The sequence below is a fragment of the Charadrius vociferus genome, unplaced genomic scaffold, assembly GCF_000708025.1.
Source record: "Charadrius vociferus isolate BGI_N301 unplaced genomic scaffold, ASM70802v2 scaffold179, whole genome shotgun sequence".
NCBI classification, from domain to species: domain Eukaryota; kingdom Metazoa; phylum Chordata; class Aves; order Charadriiformes; family Charadriidae; genus Charadrius; species Charadrius vociferus.
The window spans coordinates 3,425,616-3,448,596 of NW_009650072.1; the positions used below are offsets into that span (position 1 = coordinate 3,425,616).

At 38.4% G+C, this 22,981-nt stretch overlaps 1 protein-coding gene across 1 annotated transcript in view; it reads left to right on the top strand.

Moving 5' to 3' along the window:
• The window catches only part of ABCC8 (ATP-binding cassette, sub-family C (CFTR/MRP), member 8), an 82,890-nt gene that overhangs the window by 54,275 nt on the left and 5,634 nt on the right, over positions 1–22,981 (top strand). The window contains exons 21-37 of the mRNA XM_009892047.1: positions 623–707; positions 1,950–2,030; positions 4,482–4,619; positions 6,699–6,824; positions 7,525–7,624; positions 8,244–8,491; positions 9,480–9,640; positions 10,806–10,875; positions 11,538–11,695; positions 12,921–13,013; positions 16,623–16,725; positions 18,278–18,391; positions 19,013–19,133; positions 19,300–19,430; positions 20,011–20,089; positions 21,153–21,261; positions 22,822–22,925. Coding sequence (XP_009890349.1) covers positions 623–707; positions 1,950–2,030; positions 4,482–4,619; positions 6,699–6,824; positions 7,525–7,624; positions 8,244–8,491; positions 9,480–9,640; positions 10,806–10,875; positions 11,538–11,695; positions 12,921–13,013; positions 16,623–16,725; positions 18,278–18,391; positions 19,013–19,133; positions 19,300–19,430; positions 20,011–20,089; positions 21,153–21,261; positions 22,822–22,925 — 2,021 coding nt within the window. The remainder of the gene's footprint in view (positions 1–622; positions 708–1,949; positions 2,031–4,481; positions 4,620–6,698; positions 6,825–7,524; positions 7,625–8,243; positions 8,492–9,479; positions 9,641–10,805; positions 10,876–11,537; positions 11,696–12,920; positions 13,014–16,622; positions 16,726–18,277; positions 18,392–19,012; positions 19,134–19,299; positions 19,431–20,010; positions 20,090–21,152; positions 21,262–22,821; positions 22,926–22,981) is intronic.

The following is a 22,981-nucleotide window of genomic DNA, read 5'->3' on the forward strand; positions in this document are numbered from 1 at the left end:
CAAGGACCGTGTTTGTTTAGCATGCAGTATTCTATTCTTACACCTAATTGACTAGTTTACCTGTCTTAAAAGGACATTAGCCGTTTGGGAGTGGGAATGTTGTTTATTACAGTTTCAGTGTTTGGTACATTGTGAAGGATTAATGGGCTGCCTTTTTATTCAGTATAAATGCCCTCCAAACAGTCTAAAATACTTCAAAGTTATTTGCTGGTATTCCATCTCCTCTGCCCTTACGAGAAGCTGTTGGCTATGTATTCACATCCTACACACATTTTTTTTCTGTCATCCTTGGATATTGAAACAAGAAACAAAGGCTCTGGGCATGAAAAAAGTTAAATGCTAAACAATAACAACATACCATGGAAGAAGTTGTGCTTGTTTTGCCTGGTTTTAACTAGTAAATGTTTTTAATTGGGAAGCAGACCTAAGATGTTTTTTCTTAGCTGAAATATTTACTTGCCTGTGACTGAAAGAGATCTCATTAGAACAATTAGTGGCTAACAAATATGTTTTCCACTATGTGATTTTTCCAGCTGGTTAGTTTTTGTTCCTTTGCAGGTGGGAAATGTGCTTCTTTAGCAGTATCTGTGTGGATTTTGCATTACCTTTTTTGTTTCCACAGGTACAAAGCAGTAATTGATGCTTGTTCCCTCCAGCCTGATATTGACATTCTCCCTCACGGAGACCAAACCCAGATTGGAGAGAGGGTCAGTAAACAGCTACAGGCTTCTATTTTTGTTTTAAATATATAGAGGAGTTTTTATTATTTTGTTGTGTTCTTAAAATCTTATCGGTTATTTGGCAACAAATGTAATCTTTTAGTTAAGTGTACGTTTGGGTCATTAGTCTGAAAGCTCGTTGCTCAGTAAACATGGAAACGCTGTCATTTATGTGAGATGCGTTGATTTAAATGTGCTGCTATCAGAATGTTTGACTAATTCTGTGGCCACAATCTCAGATATCCTGACTTCACAGTGCATTTTTTGGTTTCTCTAGGAGTAACATACAAATAAATAATTCATAGATTTGTAGAGCCCCTTCATTTAAAAAAGGGCAGGTGTTTAATCAACAGCAAACTAAACTTTATCACGTCAGGGAAGATTAGGGAGTGACAAGAAAGGAAACAAGTCACAAATTTGTAAACAATTTACTCTGGCATGTACTGGCACTGTCACAAACAAACAAAAAGACCCCAAAATCACAACAAACCACCCCACACACAAGGATACATTTCCATGGCTAATCTCTCCGCTGGCTAGCATTTTAATTTTATGTGGATTAGTTCCTAACCCAATTCACTTTGTAGCCAAACAAATGTTTTTTGATAGAAGGATGGAAGTGGAGGGGAAGGAGGGGAGGTAGCATCTTTTGGCAGCAGTACTGGCTTATGAGAGTTTAAGGTGTGTTTGTGAAACTGCAGGTGGATCACAGGAAGTATAAGTGACTTAGAGTGGGGTGGTAGCAGAGAACTAAGGGCTGAAAACAAGAACAATAGCAACCAGGTAATGTTTACCTCGGCATGGTCTGACCTCCCAGTTAGCAATTACTGATTACAATAGATAATGGAACTGATACAGTATGACAGCATACAATTATAAAAATAAATAAATAAAACAGGACACGGCCAGACTCATAAGGCTAACCTGTGAGTTGAAGTCTAGTTTATACTGCCTGCAGATTATCTATGCCACCTACACCATTATGTCACCACAAACTATTAAACATTTCCCATCCCTCTGGCACGTATGGAATAAAGCTCCAGACAGAGTGCTCTGGCTTTTCTAACAATTTGTGTGCTGTATCCCAGCTGAATTGCAGGCCCACTCTTTTGAAAAATTTCTCTGGGTTTCTTTGTCCAGAAAGTCTTCTGTGGATAATCTGATTAAAATATGAATATTCAATTGATATTTTTATAACTGTCTGATTGTTTTTTTCCTGCATATCTCCAGGGTATTAATCTGTCTGGAGGGCAGCGCCAACGTATCAGTGTGGCAAGAGCACTTTACCAGCAGACAAATGTTGTGTTCCTGGTGAGTAGGTGCCATTATGTTTATGCTGCAAACAGAAGCACAAGATGTAGGCATTTAGAGTATTTCATGGGTAACACAGACAGAACGTTGTGCTTCACTGAGCTAAGCCAAATGTGCACTGTTTATTTTATACCCCTTGTTAGCTAGCCAGCAGGTAAGAAACATTTTGCAAGTGCTGCAGACAGACAGGTAGATACTGGGATACAAATTGAAATGCTGATCCTTCCCCTTTCAGTTTATTGAAATTTCTTTTTGACCCCTGTATTTATCTTTGGTACTAAGAAATTTAATAGTCTGAGCTATATTCATGAAATTCCTAAGCTGTCTCAGGCCTAAAATTAATGTTGTCCTGTGTCTGGGGTGTTTCCTTTCTGCAACAAACTAAGCTGTTTTCCCACCCTGAACTGCTTGCTGTATATCCTGTCCCAACTTCAAGAGAAGTGCTATGGAAAAAGGAGTAAGAGCAGGCTCTAAAAACAGTAGGTGGGAAAACGGATGCATCCTACACAGTCACTAGTAGTGAGCTTGATGACTTTCCAATTTAGGACTTCCTTCTTAAGCTCAGTTTTCAAGGAGCTTTGAATCCAGCGGTTATGGCAGCCAGACATGAGTCATATGGGATTAGAAAAGCTGTGCACATTCAGGTCATCTCTAAAGGTCTGGGGGGTTACTTAAGCCTTTCCCTGTAATTAGGGTGATCAATATGTGCGTGCAAGGGCAGAGAGCAGCTGGGCCAGGTGCTGCAAATCAGCGGATCCAGTATTGGGCTGTAACTTGGCTTAGTCACTGTTATCCTTTTGCACAGGACACTCAATAATCTCCTAATAGTAGCAGGTTCTCTTATGGCTTGATAATTGTAAAAGTGTCTACAAATAAACTTTTTTCCAGTTATTAATCTTTCAAAAATAATCAGGTATCCTATATGTTAGTATTTGCAAACACTCACTTCTTTTAAGACTGATTTTGTAAAGAAATGCTTTATGAAAGTTCTCTCTCACGAGTGTACATTTCATATTCAATAACCTTTCATATTCCCTAAGCTTCTTGTGATCATTGCAGGTGTGAAAAAATGTCATGTGAAAATTCATTATGTATTTTATTAATGACATTCATTCAGCATGTTTAATTTGTTCCATGTTGGACTAGTCCTGTAGCATAAACTGATTTTTTTCAGGTGTCTTGTAATCAATGTATCATTATAACCATATATGGTGAGTGCTGCCTTAATAAACAGCCTCGCCTGACTCTGCAGTGCGAGGTCATGTTCTATGAACTGGCATTTACAGTTTGCAGAAGTGCAGCATTGCATACGAGGTGGCTGTGCACAAGCACAGTGCTCAGAATGATGTTTTGGTCTGTGCCAGATCAGAAGAGTGCAGCAGTAAAGCTGACAGCAGGCATCCTTGCTCATGGAGCACGGTGCACACACAGTTACACGCACATTGTTGAAAATAAATTCTGTATCACAGTCTGAAGTTGCTGTGTTTCCAAAGCATTTTTTAAGTGCTCTATGTGATGATGCTCTGATTTATTAGAATTTCAGTGCTCATATTTATCTTACTGTAAATTTCAGATATTTTTGGTTTTGTAGAAACCAAAGTATTGTTGCATGAAAGCAACAATGCTAAAGTATCTAATGCAGTCACAATACAAATTGTTGCAAAATTGAAGGGAATAAAAGTTCAAAGGGATCTTATGAAGCACTCACTCTTTTATTTATACCTCTCCCTAATTAACTGGTGGTAATGATGTCACTCGGAAAGCAGAATTAATTCAAATTCAACCCTAAAAGGGTTTTTAATAGCATATAAATAGGATTAAGTAAAGAAGTCCCCCCAAAAGATGTAGATTAGTTTATGCCTAAATTAATTGCATATAATTCGTTGATTCAATAAAATAACCTAGGCTATAAATCAAGCATCTGAGCAGAGTCATCAAACTAATCAATATTTCTCCTTTTGTGATTCTTTGTTAATAGAGTTTTGATTTATGGATTAAAAAAAAAAAAAACAAAAAAAAACAAAAAAAACCCCACAAACAAATCAGAAGGCAATAAGGTACAAGAGAAATAAAAACATGCACTTTGTTATGCACTCTTAATATATGCCAGAGACATACGTTGCTGCATTGTCTTGAGTCTGACAGAAACAATGTATGGCAGCTACATGGGCTATGAAACGCATCTGTTAAGAGAGGAGCAGTTCCCAGAAAGCCTCAGGAAATCATAGCATTTACACAGGTGATGTATGTCTGAGTAGTCATTGCAAAAAGACAATTCAAGGTTTGTTGTTATGTAATTTAAGAGAACCGTTCCTCAGAATTTTGATCTTCTGATGGCCTCATTTGATTGTCTATATTGATCTAACTGGTTTTACGCGTATTAAAATCTTTTGGTGTCCTTAAATCCCATAAATTATGGTTTCAAAAGCTGATCTCTTTTCCTCGTGACAGGATGATCCATTTTCTGCACTGGATATCCACCTGAGTGACCATCTCATGCAAGAAGGGATCCTGAAAATGCTACGGGAAGACAAGCGGACCGTTGTGCTAGTAACTCACAAGCTGCAGTACTTACCCCATGCTGACTGGGTAAGAAAGCTTTTCCTGTTTTTTCTGAGAAGGGAAGAATGTGGCATGAAATGTCTTGCTATCATCAAGGCTTTCACTTCATCTTTCCACCAAGTGGTAGGTTAGTGAGAAGATGTATAATAAAGATCTTTTGAAAAATAACAGTATTTCCTTGCAGTTAATACCAATGCATAAGGTATCAAGAACACTTTTACACTTTGTATGTTGGCAAAATTTTAAGAAACATATAGTATTCAATTGCTTTGTTATATCTTGTAGTTTACAGGAAAAAAAAAAAAAGAAGGTATGCTTTCTATAACAATTTGCAATTGCAAATGTCAAAGATGAAGCAAATCAAGATAAGGAGGTTTGGGTTTTTGGATATTTTTTTTTTTTTATTCACACTAGCCTTGCTCGTAGTTATCCTACAGTTATCCAGCTACAACATCACAGGTCTTCTTGCCCACGAGGATTGATGACTGCAGTTATGCCTCCTAGCAGGACTCCTCTCTCATTTGCAGCTTGCACAGACTGTAGCAGCAGTTACTCTGTCTCAAGAAATAATCATATTTCAGCTGCTTTCTGTTCTTCAAGTTGTCTTGCTATAAAGTTGCACATAGACATTAAGCTTGTTCTTATCATGTTTTTGGTGGGCAGCGTTTATCCTTTATGGCGTCTGTTGTGACCTTGTCCCTCAGTTGTACACCTTTAAGAATTGCTACTGTTCTCAACAGTTCTGCTTTTCTGGTTAGTGTCTCTCTGGCTACAGGAATTTTCTGCTTTCTTCCTCTTCCTATGAGCTCCATCTTAGTTTTTCTTTTTCAATTATAATATATTGACATTTTGTTTAATATGCACAGCTATGGCCTTGTATCCGTATTATCTTTTCCATTTTCTTTATGAATGTCAGACCCATTTCTTGCTGTTTGTGTTTTATGAGATACTCTGAGAATTATGTTCTTCTTTATTATTTTCTAATTGGGTTTCAGTAGAGTTTTATGAAATATACTGTTCCAAATAGCCTGTAGGACAAGAAGGATTTGTATTAATTAAGTTTATAATTTAAAAATATTTATTAAGAAATAGTTCAGGGTTTTTTCCTCAGCACAGGTCTCATTAAGCCTTAGCAAGTCTTACCCAATGGAGTGCAGAGGAATACTTATTTTATTAAGGAATTTTAAATAAAAATATGATTTGAAGCATATCTGATGATCCTGCAAAACCCTCAGAAGAATTCAAGGTCCATGCCAATTACAGGTTTCCTGAAGTAATTGACCACAAAGATTCTTTTTTGCTTTATTTTTTCTTTTCCTTTGGTGTAAATTCTTAGCAATAAGTGGAATAGATTATTTCCTTACCCCCCACCCTTGGAAATTTCTGAGTTTCCAGGGAGAGAGAAAAATAAATACCGCATTAACTATTTTCTAATGATGTCACGTGGGTTTACAATCCACACGCCTCATTTTCCAATTCCCCTTGTCAGAACTAAAGTGAAGGTAGTTACACTGTGTATATTATGTAGTTACACTGATAAACCTGGAAACCACAGCTTTCAGATTTTGTCTTGCATACATATTTTTTTTCAAACAGTGTCCACTATTTATGCTTTTAAAAGCTTTAGGGATTCAAATTCCCTAGCTTTTCCTTATCAGGTCCGTGATATCAAACAGACGGTGGAGCCAGCATGCTCATATCTAATTGCCTGAATGAGGGCAAAACATGCTGTGCACAGTGTGTTGCTAAAAGCCTTTTCCTTTTAGGAGTTAAGGGAACTCTAAAATCTTATCTTGCTAATGACTTGTATTTAGGAAGAGTAATGTACTCTCTTGTCTGCTGACGGGGATCTATTCTTCTTCTTTCTTATGTAAAAGCAACCTTCCTTTCTGAAAGCATGAAGTACAGGAAGTTTCTGTTTTTGCAGCATCTTGAGTAAAGGGGATAGAATTGAGAGATAACTTCACTGTCTTTTAAAAAGACAGATTTGTTCACAGAAATATTCTTTATTTAAGAAAAGAGAAAATTCTGTCCAGGTGCGGCAACATAGCTTTAAATAGAGATACATGGCTATTTATCTCACCACTTGTGTTTCTAACTTTTTAGATAATTGCGATGAAAGATGGTAACATCCAGAGAGAAGGAACACTCAAGGACATTCAGAAATCAGAGACTGAGCTCTTTGAACACTGGAAGACGTTAATGAATCGACAAGACCAAGAGCTGGAGAAGGTTTTTTTCTGGGCAGGGAAATCGACATTTGCAAAAAATTGGACAGGTTTTCTTTTTTTAGGTTGAAAGCATTGGCAAGGATTGACATGTTGTGTGTGATTTCTAACTTAGTATAAATGTAGTATTACTATTACCATTATTATTGGTCTATTAAGAGAGGTTCCTTCATCTGGACATCTCATACTTCCTTGATGTTGTTGCCTATGACACATTCTTGTTAGTGAAATCCTGTCAAAATACTCATGTCTAAGGAATACTAAATTGAGCCATTTTAGGGGAAAAGCATTGGTAGTGTGCAATACTAACAACTGCTTCTATAAATATGCATGAATTTACTCATTGCATTGGGTAGAAGTTTTTCAGATGTTCATAGATCAAGCTCTCTAAATCATTAACACATTTTGTCTTTAATACTACAACACAGGAAGAATGAGATATTAATCTCCATAATTCAGGGATGTCTGTCCAAATTAAGATTCCAGGAGGGTTGGGATTGGCAACCTGAAATTAATGTCAGATATCTAATTTATGTCCTTTGGTTTTACACAGAGGTAGCAAATCAATCACTTATGACTGCCTGCTGTAAGATTCTCACTTTTCTTTTTCTCTGATGTTCTGATTGGAAACAAGTTTTGTCACAGCTATTAGAATTTTTTTATTAATTCTCTGGTTGAAAACGCACAAACCGTTTCTTTTTTAGGAGACTATTATTGAAAGAAAAACTGTTTTGGAAAGAACGAATCTCCGGAGGACTATGTATTCCCGTGAAGCTCTGCTGAAAGATGATGAAGAGGATGAAGGTAAAGACACCCTTTGAGCCCAGTACCACTAGATTACTGTTTCACATTTAAATTATTTTAGAATGAATTAGCATAACTAAAACTGGCAAGACAATATAATCATTTTTCATTTGGGTCATGATTTGTAAGAGTGCTGTTTCCACTGAGTTTACCTCTGGACTACAATGATTTCAAACATCCAGAGCTCATAGCTTCCTCCAAACTTTTGAGTGTTTTTTTCTTATACTTGAACATGATTTATTTGATCACGAAAGAGGAATAATATTGAATAATTTATGCAGGATGAGCTTCAAACCTGTCAGTAGCTAAGCACACTTGTTTAAGGCTTTACCGAGGAGAAAAAAAATGCAATTAATTTTTATCAAGCCAGTACTTTTAAATTGCAAAAACGTGGCTGAAGACATGCCCTACCTAGTGCTAAGGTTTTTTGCATCTTTTTAGCATGCATTACTAATACTTTAGCGGGTTAATGCATGTGTGCCTGAGCAGGTAATTTCACCTCAATGCCACTCTTTATCCTGTGTAAGACAGCCTGCTTTGTAGCTGCCACTTGCCAGTCCCTATGAAAGGTGTGTACGGGTAAGTCAGTGTGGCTGTACTTTTTTCATGCTCATTGCAGAAGAAGTAACAGAAAGTGATGATGAAGACAACCTGTCTTCAGTGCTGCATCAGAGAGCAAAGATGCCATGGAGAGCCTGTGGCAAGTACCTCAGCGCGGCAGGAATCCTCCTTCTGCCACTGCTGGTTCTGTCCCAGCTGCTGAAGCACACAGTGATGGTGGCCATCGACTACTGCCTGGCACGCTGGACCTCGGATGCCATTTCTGGCAAGACAGAGCTAGAACTGAAAAACTGCTCTCACTGTGAGGTATTCCTCTTATGATGTAACCATGGTGATCTCCCACTGTCAACTTCTGCTCCAAGATTTGTATGCGATGTGCTGTATTTCTAGTGATAGAGCCACTCCAGAGTATTTTGAAGGTCAATGCATTTTCAGATACACAGTGCAATAAAACTAACAGTTAAGTTTTGTGCATTGTTCTTCTTTTGCTAGATATATTTTCTTTTCATCAGCCAGCTGATATGCCTAAACCTAAAGTAATTTTGATATCATAGTTCTTTTTTCTTTTTCTTGTACTGTTGCATTCTCACTGCCAGTAGGGCTTTCAGGTTTTGCAACATATGGAAAACAGAGACTTTTGGGGTTGTTTTTTTTTGGTTTTTTTTTTATGGTGAGCACACTTCTTTAGTTGATTTTTATGTGAATTCCACATGGAACTGACCACAGTGTTACTTAGCAGGGTACTCTATGTATAAAGCAGTAGTGGAGGGATTTTGTTAGAATTGGGATTGTTTTCTTTATTGGGATTTAGTGCCTGCAAATCATCCACATGAATGTTTGGGAGGTGCAGTGTATGATTTCACTGAAGTCACACTTTCATCTGTGAAAGATGCATTGTTGATGCTGGGTTTTAATATGAAATTAGTATTTTAAAATAAAAACTATTATATTCTGCTCATATTAAAAAAATAGACCAAAACAACAAAGCTGTAATAAATGCTTCGAAGATGTTTTTTTTCCTTCAGGTGAAATTCTCAAATATATCTTTTCAGGATATTTTGTAGTATTCTGTGATTTTAAATTTCTGATTACTCTCTTATTTTTAAGCAAACACTCCTCTCTCCAAGGGATAATAAATCATGGCTTAAGATGGTTGAAAATCATTAGCAGTTTAATTTAGGGAGGAAAAGGGATTTACTCCTTACATTTTTTCAGTCCTGTGTTTGTGTTTTTACAATAAATTTTAAACATAACTTACAGTGTATAATTTTGTTATTCTTTCTTTGTTTCTTAGGATTTCAACCATTCTCCATATTCAAAAGTTTTCAGCATTCTCTGCTGTCTAGGGATTGTACTGTGTCTTGTCACATCAATAGCAGTGGAGTGGACTGGCTTGAAAGTCACCAAAAAGCTACACTCTGCTTTACTGAATAAAATTATTTTGGCTCCAATGAGGTATTACTGAGATTGTCATACAAATTGTATTGTGGTCACTTTGTGTTTCTTACTTTAAGGCAGTTCTTCTGTACTGTAGTTTGAAGTACAGTTTTTATTAAGAAGTGACTGTGAATCATGGGGTTTTTTAATGTGTCATTGAAAATCACCAGGTATCAAACTACTGACCAATTTTTGAAAATGGTACCCAGACTTCTTGGGTTCCTAAACAGTAGTCAAATGCCTCTCCTGCCTGACACTGACTTTAGAGATTTACTTCCTTGCATGTTTAATTTCTCTTTGCTGTTTTTAATTAGGGAGAAAACACAATTATTAATTCATATATTGTACAGTTCATTCACAGCATGCATCATAATCATTGGAAATATTTACTGTCAGGCAGTGATTATGCAAGCCTGTGAAAGATAATGAGCTTAGACAAATGTCATCACAGGCATCATTAGAGTACACTGGGATGCACAGAGACCAGTAAAGGCCTTTGTTGTCCTGCATAAGTTTTCTTTCAAATGCATGAAAGGAAAGTTGTAGCTTGATTCAAACCTGCAGCTGTCACTAAACATTAGGAAAAATACCTTCTTATTTTTAAGCTAACTGTATTTGACCCAGAAATCATGGAGAAATAATGTACATGGATAACCTCAGATATTTTTTTAAAAAAACTTTTTTTCAGGAGAGAATTAGACTTCAGGTTCAACATGAGTTATGGAACAGTTGACAATTACAGAGCAATAATGAAGTTTGCATTTTCCGTATGCAAATGTAAAGGAAAGGTCTTTTAATATATTATTCCAACAGTTGTTCTTAGTTATGCATTTCTATTCCCAGAAAAATGCAAGACTTGCGATTTACCTTTGTTTGCATTTTTCATGAATTGAAGAGGCCTCAAATTGCAAATCTGAAAAGATTTTTTTAAATGTAATCATGTGATTTGCATAGCTTAGGCAGTAGAGGGAGCTGAGGACATGCTCGCTGTTGTGGGGTTACATTCAAGGCTGCCATTTTATTGGAAACTGTGGTTACGGGGAAAAACAAGAAGCTTCACCGTGGTTGTCAATTTATTTGCTTCTGTCTGTGATTACAGTACCTAGCTTAAGGAAGACAAAAACCCCCTAAAACTATTCTACTATCAGTATTGTAATCTTTCCCATTCCTTGTCTCATTTTAGGTTTTTTGAAACAACACCTCTGGGAAGTATATTGAACAGATTTTCAGCTGACTGCAATACCATCGACCAGGTACTGCATAAATATATTCAAGCTCCCAAGTTACCCTATCTTTCCTAGTCTGAAAGACTGGATTTTCATTTATTAGAAACTCATTTAGACAAAGTTCACTGATGATCTATAATTTTGATTACTATATCAATTTGCATCACGTTTTTCTATGTTCGGAATGAATTCCTCATCTTAAATGCACATTGAAAACCCATTTATTTGATTAAGATGCCCTGTATAGAAAAGGAAAGTGAAATTAGATCAATAGTGATATCCCCAAGTTAAGAGAATCTACTTTTTCTAAAAGTCGGTAAACACATTCACTTGATGCACATGAGAAAATGAAATGAGAAAAAGGCAAATGCTGTTGGCCCAAAATAGAAATAACTGAAACTCAAATGGTTAGTATTTACCCCAGACTGCACTGCCAGTTCATAGGTCTGATGCAAATGCTGAAGATTGTCTATTGCATCCCATCTATAATCCTCTGACAGGAGGATTGTGGTCCGCAATGCAGACGTGTGAAGCAGCCACAAAGAAATCCCTTCAGACTTTCCCAAAACCCAGCAGTCAATTCAAAAGCAGACCTGTATGCTTAGTGCTTCAAATCCTCAAAATTTTTTTCTTTGTGTAAGGATATGTTATGGAAGGTTCTGTGTGCTTATTCTTCTTTATCTATACAGCACATTCCAGCTACCCTGGAGTGTTTGAGTCGTTCCACTTTGCTGTGTGTATCAGCTCTTGCTGTCATATCATACGTCACACCAATGTTTCTCATTGCCCTGGTTCCCCTCGCAATCATGTGTTACTTCATCCAGAAGTACTTCCGAGTCGCATCAAGGTAAGAGCATAAACCAGTATCATTCTGGCAATAGAAACACCTTCTGCAATGCATGATTGCATTGCAGAATTGTGGTGCTAGGGATCTTCTGGTTTAAATTCGACCCTGTCAAAGCCATGGCCCTGACTGAAAGTGAGCCGAGTCCACTATAGTGAAAATGTGTCATTTTACAAGTGCTTTTGTCTTCAGCTCTTCCAGCAGAACTTCTGGGAGGCATGAGCAGGGTCTTTGTCTATGATCAAAGTTTCTTAGAGTTCACAGGACACAAAAAAACCAACCAGATTCTGCCCTCCCCAAGGGCTGCGTGCTGGGTGCGTCCAAGAAAATGTGGTGACAGAACGGGGAAACTGATGTCTGCCTATGCAAGTGGAAGTGGAAATCCGTAAAATCAGGGGGAGGCTGGAGAATGCAGTACAACCGTGGTGGTACTGCTGCCCATTAAGGATCCAACATGCATGAGCATGCATCTTGTTCTGGATGACTTTCAGTTTTTAAAATGTTGAAAAATTTAGCCATATCTGATTTTCCTCCTTCTACAGTCATACAGCTTCTGCCCCAGTGGCACTCAAGAAGCATTTGCAGCAATGCTGCATTTATCCCTTCATGTATGCATGGATTGAGAGGGAGTCTGCAACCAATTTACTTCTTGCTGGAAGGAACTGAGACTAAATAGAATTTCACCCCACGTGTGCTTCCACTGATTTTGATGACTAAACATAAAATTGAGAAGCACAACCTAATGATGAGTGCAGGCTCTCAGTTACTTTACTGAGTGTATGACTTCTACAGTTATATAGCTCAGTGAGAAGTTGTGCTGTCATCTGTGGATAGAGCGGGGGAAGTTGCATTTTGCGTTCTGCATAACTAAAGCTCTTATTTGCAGTATCCCATTAAATTTATATTCAGCACAAAGCCAGAATGGTATTTAAATGAATAAACAAGTGAGTGTAAGAAATAGGAATATAGGAGAAATGAGGGAAGGCAGTGAAGGGAAAAGACCCATTCTGAACTCCAGCACCATTTGTATTCAAATGTTAAAAGAAAAATCCTCCTGGGGTCTTCATTCCCTGCTCAGAGACACGCAGCCACTGCTTTGCAATCTATCTGAACCTTACATATATAATTATTGTGATGATATTTCCTTTCATTCCCTGGGCCTGTTTTAAGAGAATAACTGCACAACAAAACTGGATTTTTACAAAATTCTTTTCATAACCCTCTCTAGGGACCTGCAGCAGCTGGATGATAGCACTCAGCTACCATTACTCTCCCATTTTTCAGAGACTGTTGAAGGTCTTACCACCATCCGAGCCTTCAGGTATAGTTTTTTAAGAAACATACGTTACCTCATTTTTGAATATTTATCTCTGATTCTGTTCTGCAGTTATAAGTAATTGTTATTTTAGTCACCTGGAAAATCCAGAGTTCCCTGGTAAGGGGGAACTCCAAAACATTGAACAACTTTAAGCATTTTGCATGTAAAGGAGTTACACATTAGCTTGCTTTTCTACAGTATCAGCTGCCCTGCACTAACTCTCCATACACTTGCACACAGCCTGAAAAAAAACTTGTGGCAAATGTGATTTAAGAAACTAAATTATCTTGCAATTACCACAGCATGCAGTGTGGCAGACAATGTGTTTCGACAGTTTCCACGGAACAACTAATATGCACTAACTTGTTATGCCAGCGTAATTTGTGTATGAGTCGATGTCCTGGTAAGATAAACTGCGCGTGCTAGTGACTTCAGAGGATGCAACAGCACCCTAAGTTATTTTTTAGGTTGCTAGTTGAAAATGTGGTTGTTTATACTGATTTTGAAAATACACAAGCTGGAGACAAAATCTTTCATCGCCTGTTTCGTTTCATTTTTCCATCTTCACAAGCTCACAGGAGAGCAGCCCAGGAACACCTGTTAACGTGCCTGGGTTGTGTATCTGTGCTACAAAAATGGCAGTCACACTGATACTAGTAGTCATGCCAATAAAACTACTGGTGAGCTTACCAGCTGTTTTCCCTGCACTGGTGCTATTCTTGTCTTTTCCCAATTGACTCAAATGTGATCAACTCTCTTCCGCACCCATCTCTAGATGTCAGTTAATTTTTGTTGTTTTGTTGGTTAATTATTACTGTTACCATTCTATCTTTGAAATGGTAGTGCTTATTCCTCCTAACCTGTAATGTTAATTTTATAATAGAAGTAATGCACAAAGTTAGCTTTTTTTAACCAATTCTGAATAGGCTATAAATAGCTCAATGAAAGAACAACCAATTTAAGAGTTTGTTTCTTTTTGACTGAAAGCTTTCCAAAGAGTGGTAGAATAGCATAGCATTTTCCATTATTAATTACTGTTACTGGATATTTAATTTAAGTGCCAACAGTGTTCTCTAGTTTGTAGCTATGTCTATGTTCAGTTTTAAAGAAATCCAGTTTCTAACTGCTTTTATTGATTATCCGTGTATTCTTCTACTTCATCAAGAGATCTTTAGAGTACCATGGCTGTATATTTTCAGGTGTTGATACAATAGATAATACTTAATGCTATCTAGCTAATATTTTCCAGTCATTTGGAGCATTCCCTCTTGATTCTTCCTGTAACCTTGAAATGAATTCCTCTGTCAAAGAATTGTTTGGTGCTTCTTTTTTCTTAAATCCTGCAGTAGCTGATGTGTGTCTGACCCAACAGCCATGTGCGTTCAGTAAGTTCTGTATTCCATCTGCCTGCCAGCCTTCAGCATCAGCTGGTAACCTAGCTATATTTAGGACTGTGTAGCTTTTCAGCTGCCTAACATATTAGCAGGAGTGGAGTTCAGACTTGCTAGCTTGAGCATCCCTAAAAATAACACTAATTCAGGAATCCAGTCATTAAGTTAGGAGGTGCCAGTTGTTCCTGGAGTGTCCTTACCCTTGACAACTCTCCGTCCTGCACTTACTCAGAATGTATAAGGAAAGAAATGTACAAAAAATCCAGGGGGAGATCAGAAAGACAGCTACTGCTGCAGCTATAAATACATCTTCAGCAGATGTCCTGACCTGATTTATAGCTTGCTCTCTGGCACTTCAGATAGTGTTGGTGCTAAATAATCAATAAAAAGGAAATGTGAAAGCTTCTGCAAAGACTGGTCTGTATTCTGAGAGGCCTGGTAATCCGAGGACACTTTCTGAAGAGAAACTCTGATATTTCTGCAGTACTGCACCAACAGTGGTAACTTCGTCTGCATCCCCATTCCATGTGCATATGCATGGCTAACTAACGATGCATACCTCACATCTTCTAAGGCATATCTGCATCACATAATACCTCATGGTATAGAGATATGAAAGTTAAATGTGACTGAATTGGTTCCAGAAGTAGTACAGCCATCTCTGTATGGTAGGACTTGAGGGTAATTAATCCTTAGGAAAGGCAGGGCTCGCTAACTCTGACACTGCGTGACGCTAATGCTTGCTTTCAGGAACAACCATTCTAGGCTATGCAAACACACCAACACGCTCGGAGCCAGTCCAGGCCATTCTCCATTGCACACAGCAGACGTCTGGGCACACGGCTAAGTTGTGAACAGCTAAATTATTTCTATGAAGTGGCACTTTTTTCTTCAAAAGCATAAATGATTTATGTAAAGTTGTAACTTTATTATACTGTACTCAGAAGAAGGATTAAGATACTCTGCAGTGAACAAATTTGAAAGCTTCTCTAAGGCATGTACTTCATGCTTAAACAAAACATTGTCATATCTTTCTCTCACAATAGTATAAGGAGAGCGGAGTTTATAAATAAGTAGTGCTTGTTGCAGCCATAATAGCTCAAGGATATAAATAAGGTAAAGTTTTATGGGGGGAGAGTAGCAAGTTTGTTAAACTTGCTAATGTAATAAAGGGGAGAAAAAGGCAAACTTTGGGTGCTTAAACTAGATCCTCAGACCTTCAAGCTTCTATGACTACCCTGGAAAAGGCTTTTATGCCAGTCTTCTTTATTATTAGACATAATTGTTGATACGCTTTAACATCATGTTAACTTACACCTATGCAAATAAATATGGCCAGCTAAAAGAGATGACTGGCTGACTTGCACGTTCACCAAGACCCCAGTCTAAATAGGGGTAGCAAGGAATCATCTCCCGTATCTGCTGAATTCAAGACAGAATTCATTGATGCAGCTATTCTGATGAGTGGGTGCAGATCCACTATAATAAACTGTGAAATAGACCTATTTGCCATTAAACTTGTTATGTATTCTGTGGCTAATTCATTTGGCGGGGAGAATACAGTTCTTTCCAGTCTATTACTTTTTGTTGCACCACGTGCTTGAACTTCTGTTTTCCAAAGTGCTCCATTTGTTTAGTGATAAGGACAGACATGTTTGTCTAACACTGGAACTACTATGACTGGAGGTACTTTGAGTTTATACTTTATAAATTGTTACAATTTCTAGGCACTACAGTAATATAAATTTTAAAACTTGAGCTTATATGATTAAGTGAGAAGAGGAACTGCATTCTGCAGCATTAATACTTCTTTTCGCAAGTACATGCATGTATTTCTCTCTTGTATATATTTTTAATTTTTTTAGTTTCAGATTTGTTTCTCTCACAATTACCATGTGATAAAATGCATTCCCAGTGTGATCTGGAAGTCCCATGTAGAGTTTCATCAATGCTATAACATCCATTTACTCCTGAAGATACTGTACAAATATAGTTTGCATGTGTCTAATGCAAGTCTATAGATGATGTCAGTCTGAGCTATTGATAGGTAGATTTAGAACCTGAGTCAAAGTGTCCATAGGCATATACCCCCAGAAATTAAATTTTACTCTTCATTTTTCCAAGACCCCAAGGCCTGACACTTTTTTCATTTTTTTTCTTTTTGTTTTTCTTCTTTTTTCTTTCTTCTCTATTTTCATTTTTTTAAAATTTTTTTTTTTAGGTATGAAGCCAAATTTCGACAAAAACTTCTGGAATACACAGATTCCAACAACATCGCTTCCCTTTTCCTTACAGCTGCCAATCGCTGGCTGGAAGTCCGCATGGCAAGTACATTATTTTTGTGCATACACAATTAATTTATTTTACTTCATTCCAAGCAATCTGATGAGGCATCCAACAGTTATCCATCCTCACCTGGATTTTAAAGCTATACCTTTGCCCTTTATATCTGTATCTATCTGTAATGAACACGTGCCCAACCCATCCTGGAAACTGAATGGAGTACAAATTTTCCCCGTAGCCTGCAGCTGTTTCTCGAAGACAAGAATAGTTTTTATAGGTCACCTTGACTCCTCTGTGTGTGAAGAGTGATCAGAGCTGGTTGAGCTGTGCCGCCAGCTAGGATGCCTTTATGGGACTGTGTTAGTCAGCGTTAGCAGGCGTTTGCCTTGTGGGCCCCCAGGAACATTTCATCATCTTGGAAGATCTCTTAATAAGCAGGTTTGTGCCCATTTTTGGGTCATCTGAAGAATGCCAAAGAGAATCAGGTGCCCATTTCCACAGTAAAGTGGCCTGACATGAGAAATTATTGTTAAAAATCATTCCCTAAGAAGCAAATCAGGGATTTTTTGTTGTGGATGGTAATATTTGTGTCAGACTTCGTTAGAGGCAGGTGTAGTTCCGCTACTGGGGTAACATGGGCTCATTTAGTATGTGCTAAGTGTATGTTAATTCATATTTCCTGTCACACTCTATACCTCCATTTTGGACTCCATTTTAGCTAGTCTGCTTTACTGCTTAAATTCAGGCATTTAGTATGACTTAAATGAAATGTTATTACCCTTTTATATGTTCAGTCCTAGACCATCTGAAGTCCCTAATTCTGATCAATGCCTGTATCACTAAACAGTACAAACATAGACGAGTGACAATTTCCCTCCTACAGAGTTCGTTTTCTCGTCTGTTACATCATTTTACTCAAAAATTTGTCTGTGGGAAGTAAAATCACTAACAGTTTAAATTAAAGCATCAAGAGCCCATCATGGGTGGACACAGTCCAACTAATAGATATATGGTCTGCAAGAACAGCGTGTTTCAACAAATATGGATGGTAGCCACCCAGCAGCAACTGCAGGGCCTCCCATCAGTGAATCATCAGCTGCATAGAGGATTCATTCACAGAGGGGAATCACATGAGCATTTCCCTTCTACACCAGGTAACATCAGCTGCACAGTTTCAGCCATCTCCATTACATGTTTAAGGTATCTGTGTTGCCTTCGCCACAAGATAAGGAGTGCTGGTATCACACAGAATCACAGAATGGTCAGGGTTGGAAGGGACCTCTGGAGATCATCTAGTCCAACCCCCCCGCCAGAGCAGGGTCACCTACAACAGGTTGCACAGGACAGTGTCCAGGCAGGTTTTGAATGTCTCCAGAGTGGGGGACTCCACAGCCTCTCTGGGCAACTCCTTCTGTGTACAACAGTGTTTCCAAACAACACGGCCATGCTAAAGGCAATGAGAATGGGTTCCTAGGCAGAGTCTGTATGGAGTTAAGTGGTGTTTTCTGCCTGTATTTCAAACTGTGCGAAGTTATAAGAACGTTTTAATCATTTCTCGACTTATAGTGATGGAGCTTATTCATATTCCTTCAGGAGTACATTGGAGCATGTGTGGTACTCATAGCAGCTGTCACTTCTATTACCAGTTGCCTGTATAGTAAACTCTCTTCAGGACTTGTAGGCTTGGGACTAACCTATGCTCTTATGGTAAGAATCTCAGGACCCTTTTTGTCTCTCCCAAACATATTTTTGTAATTCTTCAGGGCACAAAGATGAACAGGAAGATCGAAGGTGTCTGTACATCTATAGTGGGTACTGTAACATCACTGAAACCATGTGTTAAATTCAGTTCACATTCAATGGCTGACATATTTGAGTGTATGCTTTCTTCAGTTTTTAGATAAAACATTCATTGAAATGTTAGTTCAAATATGTCAAAAAACCATAGCCAAGTTGCATCATATTTCTTATATTGTCTTACATTGTGAAGAATATCTTTTCAGTGCATCAATTTTAATTATGCCCCAGTACATCATTCTAGACTGTGAAACCTTAAGTTACCAAGATGATATGTTTTCACCTGTCTTTACTGTTCCCCTCCCTCTTTCTTGTTGGTGTAGCTCAGATCTCCAAAGTATCTGTGCACTGCAGTTAGGAAACCTTTAGTCATTGTTGTCACCCTGTTGATGCGTGCCATACAGTTCATTCACAATTTCAGCATTTGAAGGCTGAACAAGTGTTACTACGGAGGAATATAAACTGCATGCTGGTCAAATGTTGCAAACTACTAAAAATCTGGAATTTAGTAGTGTATTTGCTTTACATCAGGTGTCTAACTATCTGAATTGGATGGTTCGTAACCTGGCTGACATGGAGATCCAGCTGGGTGCAGTGAAAAGAATCAATGGCCTTCTCAAAACAGAAGCTGAAAATTACGAAGGGCTACTTTGTAAGTGCAGTTTTGTGCAGCATGCAGAAAGAGCTTGCTGAAATTTTAATGATTTTGCAGTGTATTACCCCAAAAAAACATAGTAAATCACTTAATAAGCTGATTGATTAATTATGAGAGGGTTAATTTGGGTTTTGGTTTTTTTTTCCTTGTGCTCCTGGTATAGCTTCCTCACAGATTCCCCAGAACTGGCCAGACAGAGGAGAGATCCAAATCCAGAATCTCAGTGTCCGATATGACAGCAACTTAAAGCCAGTGCTAAAGCATGTCAATGCCCACATCTCTCCAGGACAAAAGGTAAAGAACTGCAGTGATTCCGAGAACCTCTTTACACTAGCACATCATAGAAATGACCAAGTTTAAAAAATATACCACAGTATGTTTTGATGACTGAATTACAGATATTTTTTTTTCTCTAAAAGAATGCAGTGCACTAGAAAGGAGTCTGTGGGTTTCTTAGTTTGGTGTGTTTGGACATAGTTAGAGTGAGACATTAGAACTATACACCACTTCTCAGTCTCCCAGTGCCCTGCTGTCAGCACACAGTGCCAAAAGAAATGACAGCGACCCCTTACTGTATTAGACCCACTTCCCATCAGTCCCATGTTGGCACTCTTGCCTGTATTCCCATCGCTGCCACTCTCCTATTGTTCCTGTATATAGGACTGGCCTTGATTTATCCCTAAATGCTCATACCCCTAAAGACACAGAGTGAACTTAGAGACTCTGTTATGGCCAGTTCAGTTTCACTGAACAGTCAGGAGGACGTGAGGATCATGTGGGTCAGAAGAGCTCCTCCATCTACTAATCTTAAGTGTCAAATACAGACATTGTGCATTTTTGCTCACCCGATGTTAATCTGCTTTCTGTGTCACAGATTGGGATCTGCGGCCGAACAGGCAGTGGAAAATCCTCCTTCTCTCTTGCATTTTTCAGGATGGTTGACACTTTTGAGGGTAAGATTACATCTTTTCATATCAGTCAAACTTAGCTCCTGAAGGTCCTTTGATAGTCCTTTCCTTAACAGCAGCAGCTTTGAAGTGCGATTTTCGAATCTGCAGGACACACTCTCTGGCCTTGTTTAAATACAGTATCATCTGTCACCTAACAGCTGTGCCATTGATAAGCTGGATAAATAAAAATTCTACTTGACAGAAGCAAAAGTCCTTTTGTGCTGTTAAATCACAACAGTAGGAGCAAACCATAAAAGGGAAAGGTGTTCAAGGACAATGAAGGATCCAATGAAGGCACAGATAGGACCCACTGGGCCCAGAAAATTCAGCAACTGGGGATTGTAGTTTGGGCTGCTGCGCTGGAATTTCCTGCTGTATTTCCTGCTATTGCCAGGTACCTCATGGAGTCATGGCTGACCTCCTGGAGAGCAGCTCTGTGGAGAGGGACCTGGGAGTCCTGGTGGACAACAGGATGACCATGAGCCAGCAATGTGCCCTGGCGGCCAAGAAGGCGAATGGCATCCTGGGGCGCATCAAGAAGAGTGTGGCCAGCAGGTCGAGGGAGGTCATCCTCCCCCTCTACTCTGCCCTGGTGAGACCGCATCTTTTTAGTCTCAGTTTCCCAGCCACATCACCTACATGACCCTTATGCAGAGCCAGACAGTTGTACTTCCAAAGTGCTCAATAGTACCTTGGCTTTCTGAAACATTTGTTCCACCCAGTAACAAGGGAGTAACAGTCCCTGGTTGAAGTAACCTCTTACTTTGTTGTTTGATAGATGTTCATAATGGTCAAGCAGCTAAGTAGTGTGTCTAATCATTCATAAATATTACAGGTATACTTCATATTCTTCCCAGCTGAGGCTTAGTCTCAAGACAGTTGTGCTTGCTGTCAAACTTGTTTGACAAACTTTGCCAAAACTTGTTTCATTAGTGAATAAGGAGGTATGCAATTCAAGGCCTGTTCCTGTTGTACTGTATTGCAAGCTGAAACTGAGCCATGTCTTTGCCAGCAGCTGTGTGGCATGATAAATAGTCTAGCAGACTATCCATTTTCTTTTGAATAGGAAGAATTATCATTGATGGTATAGATATCGCTAAGCTTCCCTTACAGACGTTGAGATCCAGGCTGTCAATCATTCTCCAAGATCCTATTTTATTCAGCGGAACAATCCGGTAAGCATTAAGCACCAACAATAAAAAACATGTAATGACATATGCCGTTATATATTATACCATATAATGATCTTTACAGAATTGCTGATAGCAAGCTGTTCAATTCTGGTCTCCTCAGTTGGAGTAGGGAGGATCACTGCCTTCTGCCTGTGCTTCTTACCCACCCCTGCCAGACTGCACCTTCCCAGTGCCTGAGGCTGGTCAGTACGCTGTCAGCAGAAGGCATCCCATGCCTGGGAAGCAGTGAATGTCACTGTTTATTCCTCCAGGATTGAGTAATCAGTTTAGCTCACTGATCAAATATCTATAGCCACCCAGCACTTCTTGAAACCTTCTTTCTCCTGCATCTATTTTCATCTGTCTGCCTTAAAAAAATGAGATGGAAAAAAAGCAGACTAAAAAATTAATGTAGAAAAAGAGGAAGCAATAGAACACTATGAGAAGTACTGGGGGAGGTCTAGGTTATTTTATCCTGGAGCCTCTATCTGTGTTGCTCTTCTAGTCTTTGAGATGTTCTTTTCTCTGTGAGAATTCTGTGAGAATCCTCTTTCTCTGAGAGGATGATGCAGTAGAATCAGTGGCAAAATGCTGCACGGTTTCCAACAAATGTCCTTCCTTATGTCCGTGGCATTTACCTTAGAAAGGAACAGTACAATCCTCAGCGCAGTTACATCACCTGCAGTTACAGTTTCTAAATATAAGTCATTAGAGTTCACTGAAAATGATACAGGCTTCTGTGGTTTGCTGACTCCACACAAATACCATTTCCAAGATTATCTCCTGAACTTGCCTGAATAGAGCATGATTCATTCATGTCAAAAGATGAGGTGACTGCATACCTTTGTTTTATTAATTAACCTATTAAAAATGTATTTAATCCAGCATCGGTCATTCACAGCACATACATTAGGAGTAGGAAGTAAAAATAACAAGTGTTATGCATCATTGAATCTTTTATTTCTTATTATCATTGTATATATTAATATGATAAGAGATTCACATATATTGCTATGATTTCTGGGCTAAATTAAGATAACATTCATCTGCTCATAAATCCAAGATTTGTTCAGTTGTAGTCAAGACTTGGATTTCATAATTCAGCGTGAAGCTTGATTGCTCTGTTTAGCACTTCTGTAGCAGTAAAGAACAAAGAGACATTGGATTAAAAAGGAGAGATGGTAGAATTTTGAATGTTAATTTAAACTGATTATATTCACAACTTTTTTTCTTCAGAGCTTTTTCTAGTAAAACATGAGAATTTCTTTACTTTATTCAGAACAAAATAAATTCTAAAACCATAAAGATATCTGCAAAACAGGAAGCTTTTCCCATTCTGCTCAACCGAAAGAGTCAAATTCTGTTCTTATTCGCATTGGTATAAAAGTTGACCAAGTCTCTGCAAAATTCAGTGGATTTATAGCAATGACAGATTAGAATCAGGCCCAGATTTTTAGCATATTATTCTGATTATTTGCAAGTTTGTTTCTAAGCACACTGAAAGAAGAAATACATTGCAGAAGTTTATATTGACTGATATTCCTGAATCTCACATAACTGTAGGTTTAACTTGGACCCTGAGAAGAAGTGCACTGACAGCATGCTGTGGGAAGCACTGGAAATAGCACAGCTCAAGCATGTGGTGAAAGCGCTCCCTGGGGGCCTAGGTAATAAGACTTCAATCTTGAGAAGATTGCTTCCAGTGGTGACAATGCTTCTGTTT